The sequence below is a fragment of the Perissodus microlepis genome, chromosome 18 (genome assembly GCF_051167445.1).
Source record: "Perissodus microlepis isolate ML-2025 ecotype Zambia chromosome 18, ASM5116744v1, whole genome shotgun sequence".
In the NCBI taxonomy this organism is placed as follows: Eukaryota; Metazoa; Chordata; class Actinopteri; order Cichliformes; family Cichlidae; genus Perissodus; species Perissodus microlepis.
The window spans coordinates 34,602,817-34,629,982 of NC_140478.1; the positions used below are offsets into that span (position 1 = coordinate 34,602,817).

General features: G+C 40.8%; 3 protein-coding genes and 1 pseudogene across 3 annotated transcripts; 3 read left to right on the forward strand and 1 right to left on the reverse strand.

Moving 5' to 3' along the window:
• The first annotated feature begins 2,129 nt into the window (after positions 1–2,129).
• LOC146368754 (general transcription factor II-I repeat domain-containing protein 2 pseudogene) lies at positions 2,130–3,617 on the forward strand (annotated as a pseudogene).
• Positions 3,618–8,779: 5,162 nt separating this feature from the next.
• Positions 8,780–10,943, forward strand: LOC146368755 (tripartite motif-containing protein 16-like). The gene has a single exon (XM_084913503.1). It carries the CDS (start codon positions 8,871–8,873, stop codon positions 10,530–10,532), a length of 1,662 nt encoding a protein of 553 aa, XP_084769629.1. The 5' UTR covers positions 8,780–8,870; the 3' UTR covers positions 10,533–10,943.
• Positions 10,944–12,860: 1,917 nt separating this feature from the next.
• Positions 12,861–14,063, reverse strand: LOC146368756 (E3 SUMO-protein ligase KIAA1586-like). The gene is given in 3 exon segments (XM_084913584.1): positions 12,861–13,541; positions 13,543–13,939; positions 14,027–14,063. Coding segments are annotated over 3 exon segments (885 nt in total). The 3' UTR covers positions 12,861–13,090.
• A 7,759-nt stretch (positions 14,064–21,822) lies between these two features.
• Positions 21,823–26,554, forward strand: LOC146368757 (STARD3 N-terminal-like protein). The gene is made up of 8 exons (XM_084913585.1): positions 21,823–21,850; positions 22,587–22,681; positions 22,821–22,898; positions 23,228–23,281; positions 23,853–23,970; positions 24,540–24,635; positions 25,517–25,584; positions 25,665–26,554. Exons 1-7 carry the CDS (start codon positions 21,823–21,825, stop codon positions 25,579–25,581), a joined length of 534 nt encoding a protein of 177 aa, XP_084769711.1. The 3' UTR covers positions 25,582–25,584; positions 25,665–26,554.
• The last annotated feature ends 612 nt before the right edge of the window (positions 26,555–27,166 follow it).

Here is a 27,166-nt window from a genome sequence, read left to right on the forward strand (position 1 = left end):
ACAGAGAAAAATTGACTGAATTAGTTAGTGAGATGGTCCAGTCGTCTGATAGATGAGTCACAGGCCTGTTTAGACTCCCTGTACTCTAAACAGGTACCACAGATGGCTTAATCAATCCTTAAAAATGGTTCCCATCCTCTACGGGGTGGATTTAGCTTCTTTCTTCAGGACGGAGGTTTCTAGTTCCAAGATGCAGGACAAAGCATTATAAAAACAGCTTTGTCCCTGCTGCTGTCACTGAACTCAATAAGAATTGTTTTTGATTTGATTCACTTTGTTTAATTACTAAATATGTGTTTTGTCAGGTTTCATTAGGTGTGTGTGTTTGTGAAGGGAGGCCAAATGCTATCATTGTTCTGTAAAGCAAATTTACCTGTGGGTATAAATAAAGTAACCTTAACTTAAAGCTTATAGGAGGTTGTGAGGTCACTGCCTCCACCTGATTATGTAATTAACCAGCAGACTGGTACGTTTATATATAATATACTATAAGTTATATCATTATAATTATGTGTATATCATATTTCTAAACCAAGCCTCAGCACAGCGTTTCTGAAGCAGTGTGTTGATTTTTTGACACATGTGCCGGAGCTTCAGCTTCAAACGGGCCGTCACCATCAGAGTTGCTGGAACCATGTCCCACTACTGGCTACTCTGTTTTATTCTGTGTTAAGTTTTTGAATGTGAATTTTCTGTGTTAAGAATAACAAAGAAAATGTAATGAAGTGATTTTAAAGTTTAAACTTTGTGTTAAATCTTGTAAATCAGAGAGAGAGAGAGAGAGAGAGAGAGAGAGAGAGAGAGAGAGAGAGAGATGAGGTGTGGGTGGACATCAGATGATCAAATGTCAACAACCTGATTGGCCCAAGTGTGAAGATGTGATGTCCACTGAGGGAAGGGGGGAGAAAGGGTGAGCAGGTATAAAAGTGAGGTGAAGAAGAGATTCGGGGTTCTTCCCTTTTGTCCTCTGTGAGATGAGCAGTTCAGAAGTTTGGATCTAAGAGGTTCACAGTTCAAATTCCAGCAGAGACGCTAAAAGGAGAACCACAGTCCAACCTGTGAATGTTTTTAACCCTTTGTGAAACAACAAAGGCATAAATATGATCATATAAATATTATCTACTGGGTCAGACTCATAGGATCAGGGATTAGAACTCCTTTTATCAGAGAGATGAAATCTACTTCCTGTACAGGGTTTTTTTGTGGGCCTACCGATCGACAGAAACTAGAGTCAATAAAAAAACTGGACATTGGCTCAATGTGTGTGTGGCACAGGGAAACAAGGACTGAGCGCTGTGTAGTCCCACATAAAGTCAGACACCTGCTCACCCTAGGTGGACCATGGCATGGTCTATATGGAGGATACAGACACTGCTGAAAACATGACTCTGTCTGGTTTAGATGATAAAATGTCTTTACTTTAGGAGGCTGTGGCTCAGAGTACATTCACATAATGCCTTTGAATAAATGTAAAAAGCTTGTTTTGCTCCTGCTTTGATTTCTTTGTCCAGGTAGAAATTCTGCTTTTTGCCTCTAAAATCTGAAACAGTTTGAAACAAAGTTTGGCGCTCTAATCCTCTCTGTGTTTGTCCTTTGGTCAGATGGTGATATTGAATGAAATATTCCAGTATTCAGTAGCTCAGCAGCTTTGTAACATGTGGTTTTGCACACTGTTCAAACCTCAGATGTTTGTGTAAACAAGTGTGGAGGACACAAACTCACGGGGGGAGGAACGACATTTACTGTTGATGTGTCTGACATTTAGTCTCCATGAGTTCTCATAAGACTGAAGAACTCTGTGATCTCTAACATGCAGCTGTATGTTTTGAAATTATGTGTCTCATTCTCTGGACCAGTGGTCCCCAAACTACGGCCTCCACATTTGACCCAGCCCCCTGAACAATATTAGAGATGCATTATTATTTTTTCAGTCTGGCCACGTGATCGACACTAATGCACCCATAGCACACTGGGGTGTAGTGGGCCTGCCCGACTGAATCTCTGGAAATGTTTCCTCATGTTAATAAAGCTCATTTGATTTGAATTGTGAACCACACCAAAAAAATTTTTGCTACTACGACCTCACTTTGCCCAGAAAGTGAACGTGACCCCCCCCCCAGAACGCAATAATGTTAGGTAAGAGAAAAATTGCTTCAGAATGCAGGGTATTTAACCTGCAGTGGACACACGATTATTTTTTTGTTCAATGCAAAGAAAAGGCTGTTTGTCTCATCTGTCAAGAGAAGGTGGCGGTATTCAGAGAATACAATCTGCGCCGACATTATGAATGCCGTCACAAAGACAAGTATGATAGCTTGCAAGGCCAAATGCGAACAGACAAAATCTCAAAGTTAAAAAGTGGACTGTTAGCTCAGCAGACTGCATTTGTACGCCAAACTCAGCTGAACCAGTCATCAGTTCGGGCCAGCTTTCGTGTTGCTCAACTGATAGCAAGCTACGGTAAACCTTTCACTGAGGGAGAGTTTGTCAAGAAATGTTTGAATGTTGTTGTGGAGGAGGTGTGTCCCGATAAGAAAGATGTCTTTAATGCTGTGAGTCTATCGGCGAGCACAATCACCAGAGGCGTGGAAGAAATAGGGGGTAATGTATATGCCCAGCTGCAGCAAAAGACGAAAGAATTTGACTTTTTTTCATTAGCACTGGATGAGAGCACGGACGTGCAGGACACAGCGCAGCTTCTTATTTTTGTTCGTGGAGTTAGCGCAAACTTTGAGATGGGTGAGGAGCTGGCAGCCCTCCAAAGTCTGAAAGGCACTACGACGGGGGAGGATATTTTCGACAAAGTATGTCAAACAATGGAAGAGTTGGATCTGGACTGGGCAAAGCTTGCTAGCATCACGACTGACGGGGCTCCTTGTATGGTGGGCGCATCTCGGGGCCTAATAGGACGCATGAACCGCGAGATGGAAGAACGGGGTCTCACCGCCCCTCTACAAGTCCACTGCATAATTCACCAGCAAGCGCTTTGCTGCAAAGTGTGGAAGTGGGATTCTGTCATGAAGGCTGTGGTATCATGCATAAACTTCATCAGAGCAAATGGACTTAAACACAGGCAGTTCCAACAATTCCTGTCTGAACTGGAATCTGCGTACGGAGATGTGCTGTACTACACAGAGGTCCGATGGTTGAGCCGCGGCAGAGTTTTGAGGCGTTTTTACGAACTGCTACCCGAAATTAACGCATTTCTTCATTCAAAAGGCAAAACGGTCCCAGAGCTGATCGACCCAGAATGGAAGTGGCACCTCGCATTTTTAACAGACGTGACGGAAATGCTGAACGGCCTTGACTTGCAGCTACAAGGCCAGGGGAAACTCATTTGCGACATGTATTCCCACATAAAAGCATTTGAGTTGAAACTAGCGCTGCTTTTGGAACAAGTGAAAAAGCACAACTTCACCCATCTCCCTGCTACCCAAAACCTTTCTGCAGAGAACCCAGCGGTCCTGTTCCCAGCTGAAAAGTGTGTGGAAGCACTGGAAATGCTGAAGGCGGAGGTCAGTGTGCGCTTCCGTCAACTACATGTTCATGCAAAAGAAATCCGTCTTTTCCAAAACCCCTTTGTTGCCGACATCGATGAAGCCCAGCCTTTTTATTAGGGGTGGGTTTTTATAATCGATTTATCGATTAAAATCGATTCTGACGTGGAAATCGATTCATTAAAATCCTGAATCGATTTTTCAATATAAATTTATTTTGCCCGAAATTCCAGAATCTCAGGTGAAACCTCACAAAATTTCAACAACCACCAAACAGCTAAGACAGTAAATGAGAGCAGGAACACGGATTCTGCACAAAGACGTAAACACAAAACTCGGACCCGCCGTCGGATCAGAATCAGTGAGATGTCGCCTTTCTCACCGACTGCACGGACACGGTCGGGGCTGAAAGCCGACAGCTCGCTGATTCTGATGTTTCGGCGGGTCCGCGCTTTGTGTTTACGCCCTTTTTGCGCTGATTCTGAAGCTGTTCGTTTTATCTCTCTCCAAACAATATTGACCGAACCAGCAGCAAAAGAAGATCCAAACTACGCTTCACATAAACATCGTCATGAATTCACTCTGACTTTTGCTGTTTTGCTTCCACCACAATAAAATCACACCTCATACACAGCTCTCTCTCTCTCTCTCTCTGTACTTCAAGAACAGTTTCCCGTCTAAAAATCTGTTTTCTTCATCATTCGCTTGCTTGTTAGGCACGAATCTACCGTTGTTTACAGCGCTGTCGGACGCTGTTTTTTTTTTTTCGTTTTACATACTTCCGAAAAGAAAACCTAATTTCTGCCGTTCAATACTGAACAAACTTAAACTTAAAATTATGCAAAATGCAAAACGCTTAGCGTGTCTCTAATAAAACCTCTGTAACTTCAGAGGTAATGTTCATATGTTGATTAATGGTTTTCTTTCGTTTTTGATGTACTGCAGAATATTTTTATAAAATCCCAGGCCAGGAAAATCGCCTTTTCTGTGTTTTATCTTCAGCTACTTTGACACAAAGGCATCTGCTGTGATGCTCACACCTTTGATAAAGTCTGGAAAGTGTCAGCTTCCTTCCTATAGATACAAAAATATGTAAATGTACTGATCTGAATTATAATATTTCTGACTGTCAAAATTTCCCAGATTCAAATCGAATTGAATCAAATCGAATAGAATCGATTCGGGGATCGAATCGATTCGGGACCTTGTGAATCGGAATTGAATCGATTCTAGAAATCAGTGACGATACCCAGCCCTACTTTTTATCAGTTTGAGCTGGCCGAGTTACAGAACTCTGATGTTCTGAAAGACGCATTCAAGCCCAACAGTCTCCTTGACTTCTATGCCGCCCTCCCAAATGACACGTACCCTAACATAAAAACCACGCAATGAAGATGTCCACACTTTTTGGCAGCACGTATATCTGCGAGCAAACCTTTTCACGCATGAAACTCATGAAAACTCCGATGAGATCAAGATTGACAGATGAACATCTGCATCAGTGTTTGAGACTGGCTGTGACTAGAATGGAACCGGACACTCAACTTCTCACCGGCCAGATGCAGGCCCACAGTTCACACTGATGAACATACAGTACATAGGTAAGCTCACTTTTGTGACTTGAATGAGTTATTCTGAGTATAAACAAATAGAATCATAATAAAATCTACTGGGATAAAATCCATCTCCACAACCATTGAAAAAAGCTTGTGAAAATGTTTTGTGCTGTGTAGGTGCTGTATCACTTAGTTCGGTTTCTCAGCCTGCTTGCTTTGTGGTTTTCAGAGGGAAGTTGGTGAGAGAGAGCAAACAGTGGTGTCTACTAGGCTACCCTACTGGAACCTACAAAACTGGATTATAAGGAAAGAACACAAGAACTTTGAGAGACTGCTCATATGAGTCATTTAAGAGATTCTGCTCTGACAACTGAAGCGTAAGATTGTGCACGGCACAACAGAAACTTTCTTTCTGTGAAGAACCCAGAGAGGGTTATTTGATTATTTATTGATGTCATAAATAGTGTTATTAAGTATTTCCTAAGTTAATTTTTTCTGTTAAGAACCCAGAGAGGGTTATTTGATCTCGGAAAGGGTTATTAATATTTGGTTATGTGTGGCTTTCTGGAAAACAATAAATGTTTACATTTCGGCAAACCTGCGATCGTCACACTTTTTCTGTTACAAACTGACCCTGGCCCCCCATCAGAGAAGGAAAAAGTTTGGGGACCCCTGCTCTGGACTTTACTAGACAATGAGTGAAGAACAGATAACGAATATCATCTTTAAAGTGATGAATAATAACTCTGCCTCTGTCTTCATAAAAAGATCGTACTTCTGAAAGGTCAGAGGGCAGCATCCACTCTGGTTTTACACAGTTTTGCAGGTTTAGCTCTTCTGAAGTTCAGCACCTGCTTTTTCAGCCAATCAGAAGCCAGTATTGTAGAGAGTTCATATTTCTTTTCATGCAATTGAATAATTTTGAATGTTTAGGTGAATATTTATATTTAGAGTATTTTCTCGATCAGTGTCTTCAGTCCTGACCCTGAGTGCGTACATTTAAAAATAAAGTGATATAACTTCTTTTACATTACTGTGAACTTCTTGTACAGTTTGACAGCTGATTGTTGTCGTGTTTGTCGTCATATGAAGATTGTTTCCTAAAGAGGACTGAACAGTCATTCAGCCTCTGGCTCCATCCATGAATCTGATGTTTGCTGTATAATCTGTGCTGTTAATAGTGTAATGGAACATATAATTTGTACATATAATTTCATATGTAATTATGATGATCTTTAGAGAGACTTACAGGGCTCTCAGCGAAGGCGGTCGCACTTTTCTCCTCTCCTCTCCTTATCTTCCCTACTTAGCTTCTTATGTCCTTGTCTTGTCTTGTGTTTTTACTTACTTCTCCCTGGAACACTCTCTCACAGTCTGTTCTCTAAAACCTAAAAGAGGAATTATGGATTTGATCAACTGGTCTCTGAATGCAATTGACACCCCTTCTCAACGAGAAGTCTGGGCTCGGCTGAGCCTGACTGCTGAAGATATCTACCTATTCGGAACCATGATAACAGGGTTCTTGCTGATCGGAGCTGGCTTGGCCCTGGCTTATCGAAGAATTAAGGAAGCGGAACCGGCTGTTCAAACCCCCACAAGGCTGCCCGCTGGGATTGAAATGATGGGACGAGGCGTGAGGTTCTCAAAATGGGCTCATTGAGTGCAGCACGGAGAAGATCTTGGAGAACGCACGGCTGCCGTGAATACTCAGAACAAGACCTCTGAGTGGAAAACTGGATTACATCTGGAGGGGCTAGCTCGACTAACACCTTTGAGCGCAAATTGATCACATCTTGGGGAAGTGCACTGCGGTCATGAGTTCTCAGAACCTGCTCTTTGAGCAAAAAGAATGACAACATCACGAAACGTAAGTTTGGATAACATCATGGAGAAGCTCACGGCTCTCCAACGGGAGATTGAGAGACCAGTGTTGGACTGTTAGAACAGCTTTGAAATTCATATGAGGTGTTCGCACTAAAATAAAAACCATCATCACTTCATGCGGAGACCCCTTCGGCGCCAGCTGCAGTCTCAAGGCTGGAGCTGAACAAAACACCCTGATAACGACTGTTTAGACTGTTCCCCCCATTCCATGCAAGGCCACCTGGGTTGGCTGGAAGACTGTTTACTTAGCCTAGCAGGGTGAAGGACACTGTCTCCGCTGAACTCTGGACACACACACACATACACTGATATGCACACACTGATCCCCCCTCCCTTTCCAAACGCCTTCGATGCTTGTGCCCTACTGGGGCAGATGGCAGTCGACTGGACCAGCGCAGACATGCTGCAGGACCGGATGCGCTGTCTACACCGGCTCTCATTCACCCTTTACCCGCCCCTGTTGCTTGTCTTGTGTTTCTATGGTGTATTGATAGTCATGTGCTTTTTGTGCTGAGGTGTTTTTTCTGTTATCAAACTGTTCTCCCACTAGGAGCTCAGTCTGAGTGGAGGTTTTTTTCTCCTCCTCTTACCTCATGTTATGTATTTTCGTTGTTTTTTTCCTATCAGCCTACCTTTCTGACATGTCTCCCCAATGTGATGTTTGTGTAAAGTTGGTCAGAAGGTTCCTTTGTAAGTGTGCATGCGCCATTAGCGTGCTGCCTGCTCTAACCCTAATTTCCTTCGGGATTAATAAAGTATTCTGATTCTGATTCTGATTTACCCATTAAGATTTTAAATGAACGATAAACAAAGGCCAAGAAAACTGAGTTAAACTCCTGAGTCTACTATATATTTGCACCATGAATAAATGAATTGTTTGCACCAGTAATAAATAATCAAATATATCAAATTATCATCAATATTTAAATAAAAGCAAGCATCGCACCAAACAAAACAACAATTCAACAGACAGTTCTATAAAACTGTGGATGATTCAAAGTGCTGCTATAACTGCACAACAAAACTGCAGTGAGAAAAGCTTTGGATGTTCAGTTTAGTTATAATGACAGTTAAACAACTAAAATACTCGATTAAGTAGGTGAGAAAAAGTTACATTTACTGGATCAGTTTAAGACCAAAATACATTTGAATGAATTACTGACATGGACACTTTGTGAAAAATTACTAAACAGTTCAGGCAAAATTTTACTAAAACGTTGAATTAAACTTGAAAGTTTTCATTTAAACTCCACTGTGACTGTGTACACAGGAAAAACTACAAAATAATGTTTGTTTGTTTGTTTTTTAAACACTGTGGACCGATCTGCATTTGTTGTTGCTAAATTTAAATATTTGTTACTATTTAATGATCATAATCTCATTTGAACATAGGTTTGATTTAGTGGAGTCAGTTGTTCCCATGCATCATTCTGTAAGTGTGAGAATGAACTAAGATTAGAAAATGTCAAAATATAAAGTTTGATTTATTTTTATTCATCACAACATCCTAAACTTTGCTGAACTTTTTGAAATATAAAATGAACTCGCTGAGTGTTGACTGTCATAACTCAAGAAAAGTTTAACTGGGCTGACCCAGTTGAAACTAATTTTAACAGTTTAAACCAGTTAAACCAGTTTACCTGGGTCAGACTTGTTACTGCATGCTGTAACCAAACATACCACACCCTGAATCATGTGATTGGCTCTTGGTTGCTCTGTAAGAATATTTCTTTAGCGCCTCCCTTCACAGATGTGTCTGTATCAGGATGGGTCTAAACAACATGGTGTAAATGCAGTTGCTGGTGAGCCTCATTTCCTGTAGGAGGTGAACAAGAGCAGAGATCTGTTTCCCTTCAGAGCACAGAGGTTGTTTCTGTTCAGAGGAAGTGAAACTGTCTGACAGTCACTGAGAGACAGTGAAACGGCACAGCACATGAATCAAATGGATCAAACAAAATTCTGCTGTTCAGTCTGTTTGGATCTACTGAAGGATCCGGTGACTATTCCCTGTGGACACAGCTACTGCATGAACTGTATTAAAAGCTTCTGGGATGAAGAGGAAAAGAAGAAAATCTACAGCTGCCCTCAGTGCCGGAGGACTTTCACAGCGAGGCCTGTCCTGGAGAAAAGCACCATGTTAGCAGATTTAGTGGAGGAGCTGAAGAAGACTGGACTCCAAGCTGCTCCTGCTGATCACTGCTATGCTGGACCTGAAGATGTGGCCTGTGATTTCTGCACTGGCATGAAGCTAAAAGCTGTGAAATCCTGTCTGGTGTGTTTGGTCTCTTACTGTGAGAAACACCTTCAGCCTCATTATGATGTGGTTCAATTAAAGAGACACAAGCTGGTGGAGCCCTCCAAGAAGCTCCAGGAGAACATCTGCTCTCGTCATGATGAGGTGATGAAGATGTTCTGCCGTACTGATCAGCAGAGTATCTGTTATCTCTGCCCTGTGGATGAACATAAAGGCCACGACACAGTCTCAGCTGCAGCAGAAAGGACTGAGAGGCAGAGAGAGCTGGAGGTGAGTCGACAAAACATCCAGCAGAGAATCCAGGACAGAGAGAAAGATGTGAAGCTGCTTCAACAGGAGGTGGAGGCCATCAATCAGTCTGCTGATCAAACAGTGGAGCACAGTGAGAAGATCTTCACTGAGCTGATCCATCTCATCCAGAAAAGAAGCTCTGATGTGAAGCAGCAGATCAGATCCCAGCAGGAAACTGAAGTGAGTCGAGTCAAAGAGCTTCAGGAGAAGCTGGAGCAGGAGATCACTGAGCTGAAGAGGAAAGATGCTGAGCTGAAGCAGCTCTCACACACAGAGGATCACATCCAGTTTCTACACAACTACCCCTCACTGTCAGCACTCAGTGAGTCTACAGACTCATCCAGCATCAATATCCGTCCTCTGAGCTACTTTGAGGATGTGACAGCAGCTGTGTCAGAGGTCAGAGATAAACTACAGGACATTCTGAGAGAGGAATGGACAAACATCTCACTGACAGTCACTGAAGTGGATGTTTTACTGTCACAATCAGAGCCAAAGACCAGAGAAGGATTCTTAAAATATTCATGTGAAATCACACTGGATCCAAACACAGCAAACAAACACCTGTTATTATCAGAGGGGAACAGAAAAGCAACATTCAATTTATTTGGAAAGTCTTATTCTGATCATCCAGACAGATTCACTGACTGGTTTCAGGTCCTGAGTAGAGAGAGTCTGACTGGACGTTGTTACTGGGAGGTGGAGTGGAGAGGAGGAGAAGTTTATGTAGCAGTCGCATACAAGAATATCAGCAGAAAAGGAGGGGGTAATGAATGTAGATTTGGACGTAATGACAAATCTTGGTCATTAGATTTTAACAACAACAGTTATACATTTTGGTACAACAACATCCAAACTCCTGTCTCAGGTCCTCGTTCCTCCAGAGTAGGAGTGTACCTGGATCACAGAGCAGGTATTTTGTCCTTCTACAGCGTCTCTGAAACCATGACTCTCCTCCACAGAGTCCAGACCACATTCACTCAGCCGCTCTATGCTGGACTGTTGGTTTATTGTGTTGGAGCCACTGCTGAGTTGATTAAAGTGAAATAGACTGAAGTCTTTCATATTGTGGGTTTAAATCTGTATTTTAGTTTCATTTTATTTTCTCTCCATCATTTCTGCACAGAGATCAGCTGTCAGTCAAACATTATGGGTGGTACCTCCACATCTTCTAGTTGTTCTCTTGATGTTTCTGAGTTTTTAAAGGAGATCTTTCCTGTGACTGTTTATGGAGGCTATCACTGCTCATCATCATTTTGATTTACTAAAATATTTCTCCACATGAAAATGTAAACTTCTCTATCCTCTAAATGTTTCTGGAATATTTGTATTGAAAAATGTCGACATTTCTCTTTATGAGTATGGCAGACCATGTGTGTGTGTTTGTGTTTGTTTTTGTCAAAATCATCAAACAAATGAGGAAAAACTGTGATTTTAATGAATGAATTCATATATTGTGTTGATGTTTTATTGTGTGAATAAACTGGAAGGTTTGACTATAAATCAAACTTTGAACAAAGTCTTTTCTTCTGTCTTCATTCCAGGATCTCACTCAAATCTGATGCAGAAAATATGAAACTAATCTGAGAGAATAACTGAAGCAGTTTTCCTCCTGAAGCATCACAAAGTTCAGAGTTCATGTTTAGAGCAGAAGATTCAGCAGTCGCTCTGTGACCTTTCAACTTTCTTCACTAAAACAGCTTCATTACAGAGAAACAAGTCACATTTTCTTCATGTTCTTAAGTCCTTTAAAATGTTTTTAATGGTCCTTGAATGCAGCATCAGTGTCGCAGGTTTAAAAGGTCACTTTCTGTTGTGTTCAAAGATTTCCTTCAGATATGGTCTTTAATCAGTAAAGCCAGTGATACAGCAGTGTCATTAGCTGTGTTATTGGCACCAGGCTGTGTTTATGTATGTGTTTAATTCTGTCTGAGGATGTCTTCAGCATGAAATGATCATTTGCTCAGCTGCTGTGTCTCAAACGACTCCTACAGTCTTTGCTTATGTGACCAACTTTTAAACAACCAAAACAAATTCCCCTTTCCTTGATAAAAGTCAACTTATCTCGATGCATTTTAGCTTTAAACTGCTTACAATTCTCTAGTAAATGACTGCTGTGTGAACAAAACAAACAACTATGCAGAACAGTGGAATTTGTTCTGCTTCCAGTTGATTGAGTTTCGACTCCTGGAACCGTACTGACATTAGTGGCAAAACTACTTCCCTTTTTTCTTTGCTTGGTGGAACTTGAAACTTTAAAGCTGCTTCCAGATTGTGAGTCTTGGATGTTGCCAAACACTGGATCTTATGCTACTTTCACCTGTTTTATTATGAAGGCAACCAGATCAGTGAACACTGCTCTGTGACCATTTTGTTCCTGCAGTTCATAGGCAACAACTCTCCATTTTTCCCTCAATTTGTATGGAAGTTTCATAACAATCATTCTCATATTTGAGGGCAAATCCAACTCCTTCATATAAACAACTTGCTGTGTTAGATTCGAACATCCTTGAAGAAAAAGAGAGAATGACTGTAGACCTTTCACATCCTCACTTTTAATAGGTGCCCAACTCACAATCCTCTCCATCTATGCAGAGGCAATTTTATTTCCGTTCCCAAAATGTTCTCCAAGAAGATATCTGGCTGTGGAATAGCCCTGCTCAGGAGGTAAATGCTGACAACTATGCACCAAGTCTTTAGGCTGCCCCCTAGTGAACTGCTCTAAAAAATGCAAACAGTCGCTCCAGTTATCAGTTTTAGCTTCCACTCCATTTTCAAAGGCATTCATAAATGATCTGTACTGTAAAGGGTCTCCATCAAACATAGGGATGTTTCTAGCTGGAAGGACAGAAGATAAGTTTTGTTTTACAAGCAAAGTAGTGATGTCATTTTGTTTTTGCATAATATTGACAATCTCCTTCGTGCAATTCTCAGTCAAAGTAGGAGACTGAGGCTGTGTTTGCTGCGTCACTTGAGCTGAATCATCAACTTTTACCATCACCTCATCCACCTGATGTTGGTTTTGACTTTGTCTAGGTATGATTACTTGTGATTCAGATGCAGAATTTGTACCAGAGTAATCTCTTTCTGCCGGAACAAATGTATCAGCACAAGCAGTGCTTTAAGTGGCCCAAAAGAGGTGCCGGTACTCTATTTTTTTTCCGCCTCCCCTGAGGTAACAACAACTATATTGAATGGGTTTTATATACAACAGTCAACAGACAACCTTATACAAAATAATAAATCATTTTATTAGTTTGTGGATTTGCTTGAGCTAGAAAAAGCTACTGAACATAAATAAAATGTGCAAAAAGGTATTGAAATTTTTTTTTAACAAAATGTACATAAAATAAATTATAAACTAATTTGTATTTTGCTCTCTCTTGAGTCCCTGCTGCTATCAGCAGCAGCACTTGTAAAGTGTACCTGCAGAGCTTGGTAGTTCTCCCATACTGCTTTCACTGTTCTCTCACTTGAAGCAACCCAACGCACTGATAAAACACGGCCTATCACAAGGAGATGTTGTCCAACATTGTGAGCACTCTCGGTTAACTCCCTTTGGTTTTTTGGTGATGCATGGTAGAGGGAGTAAAGCTGATCTAAGAATATTAGTGGTTGATTCCTCCTACCTCCTTCAAAACATCACAAACTGCCAGTTCCAGTCTGTGATTGGAACAATGCCAGACAAACAGGTAAGGGAATTTGGAACAAAGCTGCGCAGCAACTCCTGCTTTTCTCCCAAGCATCACTGAGGCTCCATCACAAGCAAATGCCAACAAATGTTCCTGTAGGTAGTGAGGGTCAAAGCCATTATTATGAAGACATCCTAACAGTGCTTCAGTGATGTCCTTTGCTGTGGTCCCCTGCAGCTCAATCAGTTCAAAAAATATTGTGTCTGGATTTTCACTGGAAATAGCTGACCGCAGGCACACGACAAGCACAGACTTTCCACTTATTGTAGTGGATTCATCAATGAGCACACACAATTTTCTTTCATTCATCACTATGTCATTGACTACCTTCTTTTTCATTTCAGCTGCAATGTGATCCAGTATATTTGCACGAGTTATTAGAGTGCAAAACTCTGCCCATCTTGACACCATTTAAGACTTGCAACTGGACATCTATTGGCATGTCTGTAAAGGGACGCCCATGCTTGCCAATCTTATAAGCTGTTCTAAACACATTGCAAGTTGAAGCGTAGTCAGCCTTTCTCATATCTTCAATGTGTTTTTGCATTGTATTTTGTGTTGCCTTCTCTTTTATTTCAACTGCTTTCTTGTGATAAATTGAGTCTCTGTGCTCTTTTATTTTCTTTCGTAGTGAGTTTTGTTGTGCAGCCTTGTCCCTTCCAAAAGACGAGATTAAGCACCCACTCCACTCCTGCGACACTCTCTGCCCTTGCTGCATGTCCACGCGAGCACAAACTTGACTACACACATATGTCTGTGAAGGTTCTCAGTCATCCAGGTCATCGACTACACACACTACAACCCAACTTTTGATTTCTGCTGATCAGCCACTTGTAATTTGTGGAGAAATACCGGACTTGTGCTTGGGACCAACATTCTGGCCACTCATGCTCGCTAACGCGGCTGTTGTCATCGGTAGAAATGGTGTCATTCTCGTCCTCGTCGTCGCAAAAAGTGCCGTCGTCCGCGGCTGCGGCACTAGTGCAGCTTTCATTAGCTTGCGTCTGACCTGCAGCGATATCATTCTGGCTTGGTGGGGTGTCAGCCAGCGAGTCCTCTGATTCTGACCTTGTTCTTTTACTACTCAGAGTCTGAAGCCAGGAGAGCATATTAAGTGTTCATTGTTTTTGTATTTTAACCGAGCAGCTGTTTGCGCGTTTTACACACCCTCTCCGGACCACGTTGAGTTGTTGACATGACAGCGGCAAAAGCGACGCATGCGCTTTTCACTTGTAAAACACATTGGTGTATGGGTAATGTAGTCTCTGCTCTCGGTGGGACGAATTAGGAATCGTGCTTGTGAAGGGCGCTCTGAAAAGCGGCAGCGCAGCCAAACGATTATAACAGATGTGCAAATGAGAGTACCGGTACGCTAAAAGCACGTTCTGGGCGCATGGAGAGGTGGCGGTACTCTCAAGAGCTATATTTAGAAGTGGCGGTACTGAGTACCGGCGCGTACCGGCCCACTTAAAGCACTGAGCACAAGGATTTCAATTAGGCGCTTCTTGTACGTGCCCTCTTTCAAAATAAGAGTTCATTCCATCAGAACGCTCAGAGCTACAAACTGAGTTTATTTTTAAGACACGAAGCTTTGCCTTAGTTGCTGCCAACTCTGTTTCCAAGGATAATTTCTCCTTTTCTTTTCTCAGTTTTTCCTCTTGCGCTTCAATAGAATGTTTTTCTTTAATGCAGCGAGTCGCTCCTTGAGCGCTGCCTTGTCAGCCGCAGCTTTAATGCGTGCGGAAGATGTTGATGAAATTCGACTTTGCTGTGACAATGTTTTCGAAGGTGGCTTTACACTTGAGATATTAGAGACACTGTCTTCAGGATTTATTTCATCCAAACTTTCAACAGCTTGATCATTAAGAGCAGTATTGCTTTGTTCAGTATACGGCTCGCCTGCTTGCTGCAACCAAACCTTTACTTTGTCCATAAAAACAGAGAATGCTGTCACCTTAGACTGAAAATGTGCGCTTTGCCTTTTCACTTCATCTTCTGGCAGTGGCAAACTTAAAAAGGATTCTTGCAAAGCGTTTGCATCTTGATAGCATTTAATAAACTTCCCAAATTCCGAAGACACTTCCTTAACCTTCTCATGTGAGGTCATTAAATTTTCGCCATGTACTTAGATGCTTGCTTACACATTGAACTCCGCTTTTCTTGGCATGTCTTTATATACAAATCCAAACCTTTTGGCGTAAATTTGATGCTTCTTTTCTCTGCTTGCATCTGAGTGTCATCCTCTTGTTTACTCTCTTGTTTACTCTTAATATCCGACATTTTTATTGTCCTCTTGGATTATTTCAAACATTATAAAGATGCACAGCACACTGAGAATCCATAGCATAAAGCGCAAACATGATTGCAGTGAACAAACATTTCCACAGAGGGCGTTGGCATGTTCCACTGTCCACTGTCCAAACTTTAAAGTTGCGTTTTTATGGTTTATTTTATCCAGTTTGGCAAGCAATAACAAGATCCATTTTTAGTTACTTCCTGCTGCTTCTCCTGCTCTAGTAAAAAACCATAGGCTCACCCCAGTGCATGCTAGTCCTATACCAGTCTCTTTATTTATAGAAACAAAATGGCCCTACAGCTTTTACTGACTAATTTAACAAGGTAACATCAAACAAACAAAACATTGAAAGAAATATTAACCTACAAATAAACTTGTAAATAAACCCCAAAATATAAGTAAACTAACAACAAACTTTAACTAATTTCAAAATAATAAAAAATAAGAACAAATAGCTCCAACAGAAGTTATTGCTGCAGACTGAAGGTTCTGTAAACTACTCAGTCATAGAATGATTACGATATTGAGCTAAAACAAATGCCTGAATCCTAAATTATGGATATCCTATTGTGGTGATCTGAAATGTAACACTAAATGTGATTAAAACACTAAAACTCTGGACTCCGGGGCTGAACGACCGCGGGGATCACCAGCCCGAGGAAAACACAAAATACACATGACTCCGTGAGAAAGACAATTCATTCTTGAATGAAGACGTTGATCAGACACATTTAAAATGTAGCCAATTGTGTTTATTATTAAATTATTAAGGAAATAGAAAAGCGGGGGAATAGAAAAGGGGGGAGGGGTGGGGGGTAAAGAAGAGGGTAAAGGAAAGGGATAGAAAGGAGGAAAGAGATAGAGGAGAGAGAACCCCAACTATGCCCTCTGAGCAAGCACTGGGTGCGACAGTGGATAGGAACAACTCCCTTTAAAGGAAGAAACCTATGACAGAACCAGGCTCTAGAGGGGGCAGTCAACTGTCGGGACTGGTTGGGGGGTGAGGGTGAAAGAGAAAGGGGGGGGGGGGGATGGGACAGGTGTTAGGAGTTAAGGTGAAAATTACGATGCAACGGTGGAGGAGGAAGACGGGGTGACATCAGCAGAAGGAAAAGTAGAAAAAGTAGAAAAAGCAGAAAAAGCAGGAGTGCTCTTTCTCCAGAAGAAGCGGAAGCGTTTTTTCTTCTTTTCCATCATCTTTTCCACGAGCACTTTTTTCTCTAGGATGAGGGTTCGTAACTCATCAATTGTTTGTGTATTTTCCTTCTCGAGTTTCCTGCATGTTGTCTCCACTTCTTCTAATTTGGCTTGTTTTTCTTCGAGCCTTTCTTTCAGTTCTTTACATTTGGCCTCCTGCATAAGCTTTGCCTCGTGCATCTCTGTATAACTGTGTTGTAATTTGTTGTGTGCGTCTTGTAGCTGCTGACTTCTCTCGAGTTCTTGAAGTGTACACTGCAGGTCTTTGTTTGTTTTCTCTAGTTGCTGCTTTAACATCTGCACCTCAGTGTTTTTGCACTTCAAGTTGTTGGAAAGTTTCTCCAGTTCTGTGTTGTTAATTATTCTTTTTGAATCATAATCAGGTTACCACAAATTGTTTTTTAATTTAGTAGAACTTGAAATGTTTGTCAGTGGGTAAACAATTCATAATGCAAAGTCAGAAACATCAAGTTATTCTTAGTACTGCATACTTGCAATACATAAGTTGTCCTAACAGTCATGTAGGGCATCCGTAGTTCAGGGGGTCGGGAAGCTCATCTTGTAACTGGATGTAATATTAGCAGACAGAGGGTTTGATGTTGCAGAATCTTTGGAGTTGTACCATGCTGAATTGAAGAGCCCAACTTTCACCAAAGGAAAGAACTAACTGGCCCCTAGATTGCCCAATCAAATCTCTTAATGCCACCAGCCCTCCCCTACCTTCACTGTGTGCTCAGCTTGTAGAAAAGAGTTGACTGTGGAAGAAATGGCAAAAATGTGGAGCTGAAAAGCTAAGAGAGAAAAAGAAATTATATATAAACCAACGTGTCAAATTAATGGACATGTTAGTTATTGGAGTTCTGGCTGCATTTTATATATCTATATTGTGTCCTTTTTATAATAAATAATAAAAAACATTATTTATCCTCACTGTATGAACATTGTTGGAGTCCTTGAAGTCTCGTCATGTTGAAGTTACTCATGTGATGTGATGTTGTTATAATGATCCAGCTGGTGTGCAGCCATCATATTAGAGTTCTCTTTCTTCTTCTGATTTTATACAATTTTTCTGTGATGGTGTCACATTTACAGTGGTCGCAACAATTGCACCTATAGGACCCTGAAAAACTGGTGCACAGACTTCAGAGTCTAATAAGTGTCACCACTGTAACCACTGCATAATGCAAACCATGACACGAGTTTAGTCTTGGTGTGAAACTCATTTTGGTTCATAGACACCAATCTGACCTTAAGTGGAACAGACCCATAAAACTAATGCGTAATAAATATGTTAATAAATAAATCCAAATTCTCCCATCATCATTCTTTGGTAGGAAGTCATAAATAGGAGTTAAATTCAGACTCGCACAGGCTCACCTCTGCACGACTGGCTTCTCCTGTAACCCTGCATGTTTCTAAGGTTTGTTTTCTTTCTTTTTTTGTTGTTGTTCTTGTGCTTTTTGTCCTCGGGTGAGGTTTGAAGTGTCTGTGTGGTGCAGCTGGTCTGGTCTGTCCAGGCTGCACCACACAGACACTTCCAATCACCACACATCAAAGTACAAAGCGTATGACGTCATCACATTCTGTGTTAGGAAGTCATATTTAGGAGTTAAATTCATTGTTCATCATACTCAAGAAATCTTTCTGTTATCTTGATTAACTTATCCCAACATTGTTAATCAGACTAAGTGATCACATGACGCTAGTTATCAACTCTATAAGGTAAACCAGGGTTTCCCATTTTAGCTACTAGCCTGTTTACATGAAAGGGGTGGCGTTGGGGGCATCTGACCAATCACATACAGAGCAGCAGAACAGCTGACTTTACAAAGAAAGATAAAACTATAAACATGAGCATCCAATCATGATCCAGGTGACAGTGAACCGCCATCGAGCTCATCCACTGATCAAAGCCTCTCCATTTCAGCTCAAAAGAACACAGAGCTCAGGCTGTACCCAAGACTCGGGTACAGAGGCTCTCTTTTTTTTTTTTTTTTTGCCCCCACCACCAAATAACAGGAATGCATATAAGAGCAGCGGTAGCTACTCACAGATCCCTGTCAGAACAGGCATGGGGTCTGTCAACTCCCCGGCCGTTTCTGTGAGATTGGAGGCGTACGACATCGGAGAGAAGAAATGCATCTCGGATGTGAGGAGGACTTTCTGCCTCTTTGTCACCTTTGACCTCTTGTTCATCACGATGCTCTGGATCAAGGCGCTTCATAGATACAGAGAAAAGCCCAACAATCATATGACCCCCTATGAGCAAGCACTTTGGCGACAGTGGGAAGGAAAAACTCCCTTTTAACAGGAAGAAACCTCCGGCAGAACCAGGCTCAGGGAGGGGCGGCCATCTGCTGCGACCGGTTGGGGTGAGAGAAGGAAGACAGGATAAAAGACATGCTGTGGAAGAGAGACAGAGGTTAATAACAGATATGATTCAATGCAGAGAGGTCTATTAATACATAGTGAGTGAGAATTAAGATTCTCCCATCATCATTCTTTGGTAGGAAGTCATAAATAGGAGTTAAGATTAAGATTAAGATATATCACCAGACAGTGAGCCTTTTTGACTGAGTCAGCCTACTCGGGAGAAATTTATTGGATGCATCTGCTGTCTTCTATGTATTTTGCTCAAGAAAAAACTAAAACTGAAGATGATTTTATTATTTCCCAGAGATTAAAGGGTTATTTAAAAGTAAAGTTAAACAAAGTCAGGAAAGATAAAACGCTAGTATTGAAGTTTTTAAAAAACTCCAAAGTAGGTGAAGCCGTTAAAAGGCCAGGCTCAGAGCCTTTGGTTTTGCTTTTTTGTGGAAAAACATTTATTGTTCTTTTAGAGCATTTAGAGTTGTTTCTTTCAGCTTGTGGTGGACTTTCGGATTGACAGCATCATTCCTATCTGCTTTTACTTTTGTGCCTGATCGGTACGATTAACAGCAGTCAGCTTGACGCACAAGTTCAATTTCAAGTTGGCTTTTATTGTCACTTCAACCATATACATTTAGTTCACAGTGAAACGAAACAACGTTCCTCCAGGACCAGCCGATCGGCCACAATGCTGGTGGCTTTGCGAATACAGCGTGTAGTGTAGATGTCCTCAATAGAGGGGAGAGAGACCCCGATGATCTTCTCTGCTGTTCCCACTATCCGCTGTAGGGTCTTGCGGTCCGATATGGCACAGATGAACTGAATAACAAAAATAAACACACCGTAGATTTCTGATGCACTAAATCACTTTGGAGGAAAAATGAGTTTCCTCTGCTGACTGACAGTTATTGTTTGTTGAGCTCAGTTGTATGAAAGTTCAGAGGAACTCATGAGTAGCCACCGATTTGTACACAACTGATAGCAAAGTGTGGAATATGGCATTACATGTGAACAAAGGTTTAAAGCTGGTGAAGAATGCACGTTCCTTATCTGTACAGACTTTTTCTTAACTAAACTATCAAGTGGTTTAGTTGGTATCGTGGTTTACAGTGGTTCGCCTACCAGGTGAAAGATCCCAGAAGGAGACGCTTATCCCATTGGGTTTGGTTCAGGAAAGGCATCTACCTGCTGTGGTGACTTCTTGTGACAAGGGAGAAGTAATACCATTACTTCTTCCTGTTCACAATTTTTATCTTTGTAACAACAAATCATTGAGTAATAAAACCAGCTGCCTTTTCAGTGAGTCTCTCATCCAGTGGTGGTTGAGCTCCAAATCCACCGTCTTACACATCAGTTTGCGGCAGCTATCCTCGTTCTGCTCTTGGTGAGCTTCATATAGAGGTACAGAAGCCAGTTCTTGACATGGTGCAGGTTCTGCAGATGGACTCTGTTGAGGGCTTCAGTCCAGTTAGGTGGAGTCAGACAGCTGGATGAGAGACTCTCTGGAGAAGCAACTACAGAACTCCCAGAATAGCATCATAACCAGAGAGCCGGCTGGTAGTGATGACAGAATAAAGGTAGAGCAGATAGACACTGAACTTTCAAAATAAGAGCCACAGGATTGTCCATAAGTAAATCAGTCGCAGATGGCAACGTCCTTTAAGATGGATTAAAAAGGTATACCCGTTGATATACCTGATTAGATCTGTGCGCTGTCATACAACGCAGCGGCCAGATTGCACCAGACTGTCCTCCTCCACAGTTATTTAAATGGACTATAAAATATGCAATAAGATTAATGCTACAGGTTATTTTAACCAAACCAAACTATTTGTGCTTTCTCAGCACTGCCCCACCACTAACATCTGGATGAGTGTTAGAAAGCTAACTAACTTTATCAAATTACATCCAGGCTTTGTTTTAAAAGGAAAGAATTTCTTGTCTTTAACAAACGGCAGTGTTGTTAACCCATCCAGATAAAAACAAAAACATACATCTGTTTGTTTCTATTTTTTTTACCATGGTGGCAGTTTAGGAGGAGCTCTTGCAGGAACTTTTCTGGTTTTTAGTTACTGAAATGCTGCAGTATGTGCAGGGTGCCGATCTTTGTTTTTTCTGCTTTGAACCGTGATCTCAGGGTCTGCTGATTTAAACTAATGGAGAATTTACAGGCTCGTGCTGCAGTATTGAAGTGTCCAGCATGTTGGAACAGTGTTTGTGTCCTCCAGGACTCTGAACTGTTTACAGTATTTGACTGAAAGTTTTAATTTATTCTGAACACGTTTATCTTCTTAGATGACAGCAATCATTAATTAAGCCGAGTGGACTCTGTCTCTCTCCTTTTTGAAGATGTTACTCAGCGTTGTTGCTTTTTCTGTAAATGTCACATCTGAAAAAAGCCGGAAGGAACATTTAGTAAAAAATGTTACTAAAATGCCATCACGATAAGAGATGGATAAAGTCAGCAGAATTATCAAACGTATTCCTGTAAGGGTGCATTTAGATACCACAAACAAACAGAGTTTATGAACTACAGAAAAAAAGTTTTTTAATCTTGTGCACACATTAATACGGTTCCTGCTCAGTTTGCCTGTTTACATGTTTTACTATTTTATCTTATTTGACTTGTTAAAAACAGGTCTGTTAACCATTAATCGGGAGGAAGCCGTTACATTATTGTCAGTCGTCCTCATCGTTTCAAATTGTACGCTATCGTTTGTTTCGTGGTTTCCAAAATAAGCTGTTTACGGCAACGTTTTTCCATCGGGGCGCAGAGAATACCAGCATGGCCAGTGAATATGAGGCAGAACCAGGTAGCTCCAAACAGAAGGACTAGTCGAAACAAAACGAGGACCTTATTCCTAATGAGGGCCGGCCCCTGTAGCATGGACATGATTTGGTTATGAAAAGTCTGACACGGACCAGAAAACTCTACTATGCAAATTATGCCGCAAACCGGTTCCCACCACAGACTCAAACACGACAAACCTCTTCTACCACCTACGCAAGAATCACGTGAAAGGTTGTTGACAGAGTTTACAGATGAGAAGCAAAAAAGAGCCGTCAGGTGCTCAAAATAAACCTTAGACTCAAACGTTAGAACAGGCTTTTCCTCGCAGCACGCCGTGTAATAAATACAAAGAACATGGTGGCCGTTACATATAGTTTCATGCACCGGTCAAAACACTCGGCTCCAGGTACACGACACCCAGCTGAAAACACTTCACACAAGTCGGGTTGCCCAAGATTCATAGAGTTTACATAAAAAGCCCTTTTTTGTCATATACATCGTTATCAGGATGAGAAATGTCTTACATGAGGATATGAGATTTTGGTCATCGCACAGCCCTAACCCCAAATGTTTATTTGAATCCTACAACTTCTCATGTTTTTTGTGTTGTATTAAAACTTATGATTATTATTTTAGATGGAATAAACTTACAAAAAATATTCCTCTAGTAACAAAAAATATAACTGCCTCACTCAGGTCATTTTAGCCTCAGTTGTGTCAGGGTTAACTTTAACATTCAGAGTATTTGTCATGATGAGCTGTTTGTGTTTGTCAGGTGAACGGCGGCATTCAGAATCGGCTGGAACAAGAAGTCCTGCACTACGACTACCACGCCTCCTTCTTCGACATCTTTGTAAGGTTCTTTCTTTTGCTTTAAATGATCAACTTTATATCATTTATTTTATGTGGGGGTTTTTTTTTCACTATTTTTTTCCTTCCTTTTTGTTTCTCTCCTCCTTCTGTGCCACCTTCACCTTCCTCCCCTCCCTCAGCTGCTGGCAGTTTTCAGGTTTGCCGTCCTCATCCTGGCCTACGCTGTCTGCAAGCTTCGTCACTGGTGGGCCATCGCGGTAGGTTTTAAGGCTGTACGCCACAACAGTGTTTCTGTAATTGCGCCAGCAGAGGGCGCTGCCCAGCAAGAGCTCACATTGTTGGGTGCACAGTGAAGTGTCTGGCAGGAGGATGCACTAATTCTTGTTTCTGTGCATTAAATATGTCTTCAGGGGGCATCAGTGTTTGTTACAGGGTGATTCTGTGATTTTTCCATTTCACTTCATTATATTCAGTATATTTAGAGAGTTAAAGACCATTAACATGAGGATGTTTTCAGGTAAAAGGGGTTCTGTTTAAAATATTAGCAAAAATAAGAGCATTTCTGATGTTTTCTGTCTTTGTGCAGATCACCACTGCAGTCAGCTGTGCTTTCCTGATTGCTAAAGTCATTTTGTCGAAGGTAAGAAAAAGCTTTACAATTCCTAACTGTCTGCACTCCTGGGTGCACTCCTACACACACACACACACACACACACAAACACACACACACACACACACACACACACACACACACACACACACACACACACACACACACACACCTTAACAGCACCTCAGAAAACAGGGTGGTACTTAAAGCTTTGATCTAAGAAACCTGACAACATCTAATATTTTCATTATTTGTAACAAAAATGTTGCACTGACTTTAGTTTTTTACTTCTAATAATATCTTTATTTATTTTAGTATTGGTGTCAATGTCCACACACAAAAACCTCTTAGAGGACAGTTTGTTGTTGGAGTTAATTTTCCTCTGCAGTCTTTGCTCCATATTCCCCGATGGCGATGCATACATGAGGATTTAAGGAAGTGAAGCAAACTATCTCCTTCCTGTACAGGAAAACCTGTAATTGCTGCTGCTTAACAATAATAAATATTTGTTTTTGCACCTTCTAAATTTTAAATGGTCAGATTTTGTATGCTTTGTGTAGAATTACGTATTCATATTGGGACGTGTGTGTTTCTTGTGTAGCTGCTGAGTCAGGGGGCCTTTGGGTACCTGCTGCCCATCATCTCCTTCGTTCTGGCCTGGATAGAAACGTGGCTGCTCGACTTCAAGGTCCTGCCTCAGGAGATCGAAGACGAAAACAGTGAGTCTCAATTGAGCTAATAATAAAAAAGGCACCTTCATTACTGTTGCAGTACTGCTGCTGTCGCTGCTGTGATCTCTGTCAACAGATCGTTTACCTTACAGGTTCCTTTTAAAACCTTCCTTTAAGTTAGCAAAAGAATGTGAAAAAACAAGTACTATGACTCAAGAGCCTCTGAGTGGAGAATGAAAAAGAAACAAGAAAACGATAAAGAACAGCAGCAGACGCTCTGGTGAAACACTGCCACCTGCTGGTGAACATTCAAAGCTACATACTGAGTAATTTTATTCAGTTGTTTTATTTCAAATAAAAGATCATGGGATAAGAAGTTAATATTATAATTATTTATTATAATGTTAGAGTAAAAAGCGTAATGCATCAGCTTCCTGTTGCTATTTCACAGGTAGTTTACCTGTAATTATTAATAATTATATGCCATGAACAACATCTACAAATGTGTTTACTCACCTGATAAATGAAAGTTATTTCACCACTGTTATGTTATTTTAACCTCATTGATGTCCTGCTGATGCAGTTATTCCTGCTTCCTTCATCCTGCTGTGTTTCAGGACATCGGTCCATCATAGATACAAGTAGGGCTCCTCTCCTGGGTCCAGGTCCTTTATCTGATGGGCAGTTCTACTCTCCGCCAGAGTCTTTGGCAGGTCTGTTTCCTCCCACTGACATCAGACAAACCCAAACACACCCGACACACTCGCTTCAGCTGTCGCTCCTTCAGACTGCTCAGTCTGATGATTCTGACTCTTCATTCCCATTTAAATGAGCGTACAGACACAAAATATGAAGATATACAGTTCATTTTATTGTCATTATTATTATTATTATTATTATTAGAGTTTTTAGATTTCCAGCTTTGCACTTCACACCCAGAAATGAGTGGCGTAGCTCCTTCAGTATTTGTTTCACTGCACAGTGAAAGGAGCTTTTTCATCTGCAGACATCTTATTGCTTAGAAAATAATTCAATTACTCAGCTGCCTCTGCAGTGAGCCTTCCATACAATGGGTGGGCCCATCCTTTGCAGACACAGACACTCTCCAGAGCAGAAGCAGAGCTGCAGTCGATAACACAAAATACAAAAATAATTCCCGTTTCTGTAAAATGTGAAGAATTAAAAGTGAAGGTTTATTCTCACACCAGACTCCTGCAGCTGCTTTGAACCTGCAGCCTCCTGCAGACGGATTAAGACAAGCGCGCCTCAGTTGTTTCACACAGGTCAATAAACAAGAAAATTTAAAAATGATGAAACCTGACAAGACAGGAATTGTCAGGCTGGTTATCAGTGGCTGAATTTTCAAAATAAGAGCGAAGGGCATCATCTGCTATTAAGCAGTTGTAGATGCCATTAATGTCTTTAAGGATAATACATTTAGTTGGCATGAATACCTGAGCCGTCCGGGTTCAGAGGGGTCGTCTTCTAATCTGAAGGTTGGCAGTTAAAATCCTGGCTCCACCGTTCTTTTATCATCCTAAATTTTCTGTGGTGTTTCTATAAAAACGCTGACCGATTTCCCTTTCGTGCTCAGACTCTGACGAGGAGCTGGATGATAAACACGAACCTCAAAAAGGGCTGATTACACAAGTGACTTAACAGGTAAGAATACGTAATGACAGACGTCAGTCAGGATTCGTATCCACAGTATTAGTCTGATGTGCTGTTTTATTTCTCCACAGGATCGCCGATCCTGAACATGGAGGGATTTTTGGGTCCTCCAGCGTTGTGCTACTGAGGGGAAAACTTCTGCCTTACACCTTCAGCCATTTTAGTTTGTATTTGTTCATATCCACAAATGCAGCTCACGTTCTGATATCAGCCTTCTGCACGTACACCGCGACCGGGAAAGTGCCACTTAAAAGTTTCAGTGTCATGAACTCTGGTTACTGTATGAGTTTTGTTTCTCCACCTTTAAGGAACTCGAGACCTTACAAGAGATTTATCAGAAATAAATCATTACATCCTTATCAGTATCCATCCATAATTCAAAACATTACATTCATTTTAAAACTTAAAAAAATATATATACACTTTCAATTAAAAAACAGAGTGTTAATGTCTTATTTCCAGCATAATGTTTACTTATAATTCTGTGATCATTTTCTTATGCTTCGGTTGTGTCACTGCAAAGGAAAATAAGCTCATGGATGCCACAGAAAGGATTGTTCAGCCAGTATTGAGCCTGCAGACCAGACTGTAGCAGAAAGAGAAAGTCAAACTCTTAGAGATGTTTATGATTACTTCAATGTCTTAAAAATGTGCATGAAAGAATATTAAGGTAACATATAGAGATGTGAACGATACTGTTTGTTTTGAAACGAGTGAAGGATTGTGTGTTAAAGAAAACGAGCCATAAACGTGCAGCATGTACACTCGGAGATTTGGGTTTAGTGCACTGAACAGAAGGGACGCTGCTCTCGAAAGCTGCTGTGACGGGCGGGGAAACGTTCTAATGGAAATGTACATATCTTCATGCATGCTTTGCAAGCTCAGTGGATGTTTATTCTTTTTTTTCTTTTTTAAAGAAAAGCCCGTCTGTATAACAGAATCATTAAAATGTTAAAGGTTATGTGGTTTTGTTTAATTGTTTATGTCAAACGTCGACCTTAAAGAGATCAACAGAATAAGAACTTAGACATAAATTAGCCTTGTGAATAAATAAAATGTGAAAATATCAGTTTGTTTCAGGTAATGTCAGCTGTTTATTAAAAAAAATATTCCTTTATAAAAACTTTTTCATCTCTATTTTTCTTAAGCCAAATTACTAGTCTTAATTAAGGTGAACAGACTCTGAATGGGGGACTTTTATTTTAATTGTGTGTAATATATTAATTACATTTATTGAATTAAATAAAGATTAACCCTTATTTTTTAAAGAAGACATGCTACTGAATACATGGACTGTAGATAAAAGATGGAGGTGACCTTTTACTAGAGTTATTAGTTTCGAATTTTCTAGTTTTTATTTTTCATTCCATTTTGACTTTTTAAGGTCAGTTTAGTGTCAGTTAGTCTCCAGAGTGAATTTTCTTCTTTCAGTTTAGTTTTTAGTAGTTTCAGTTACTTTTAGGCTTTTAAATTATTATTGTTATATGGAGGCCAAATGTCAGAGGGAACATTTATGAAAATCAGTAGAGAGATCACTAAAAATAAAGATTTACCCCCTATTTTTAGTTTAGTT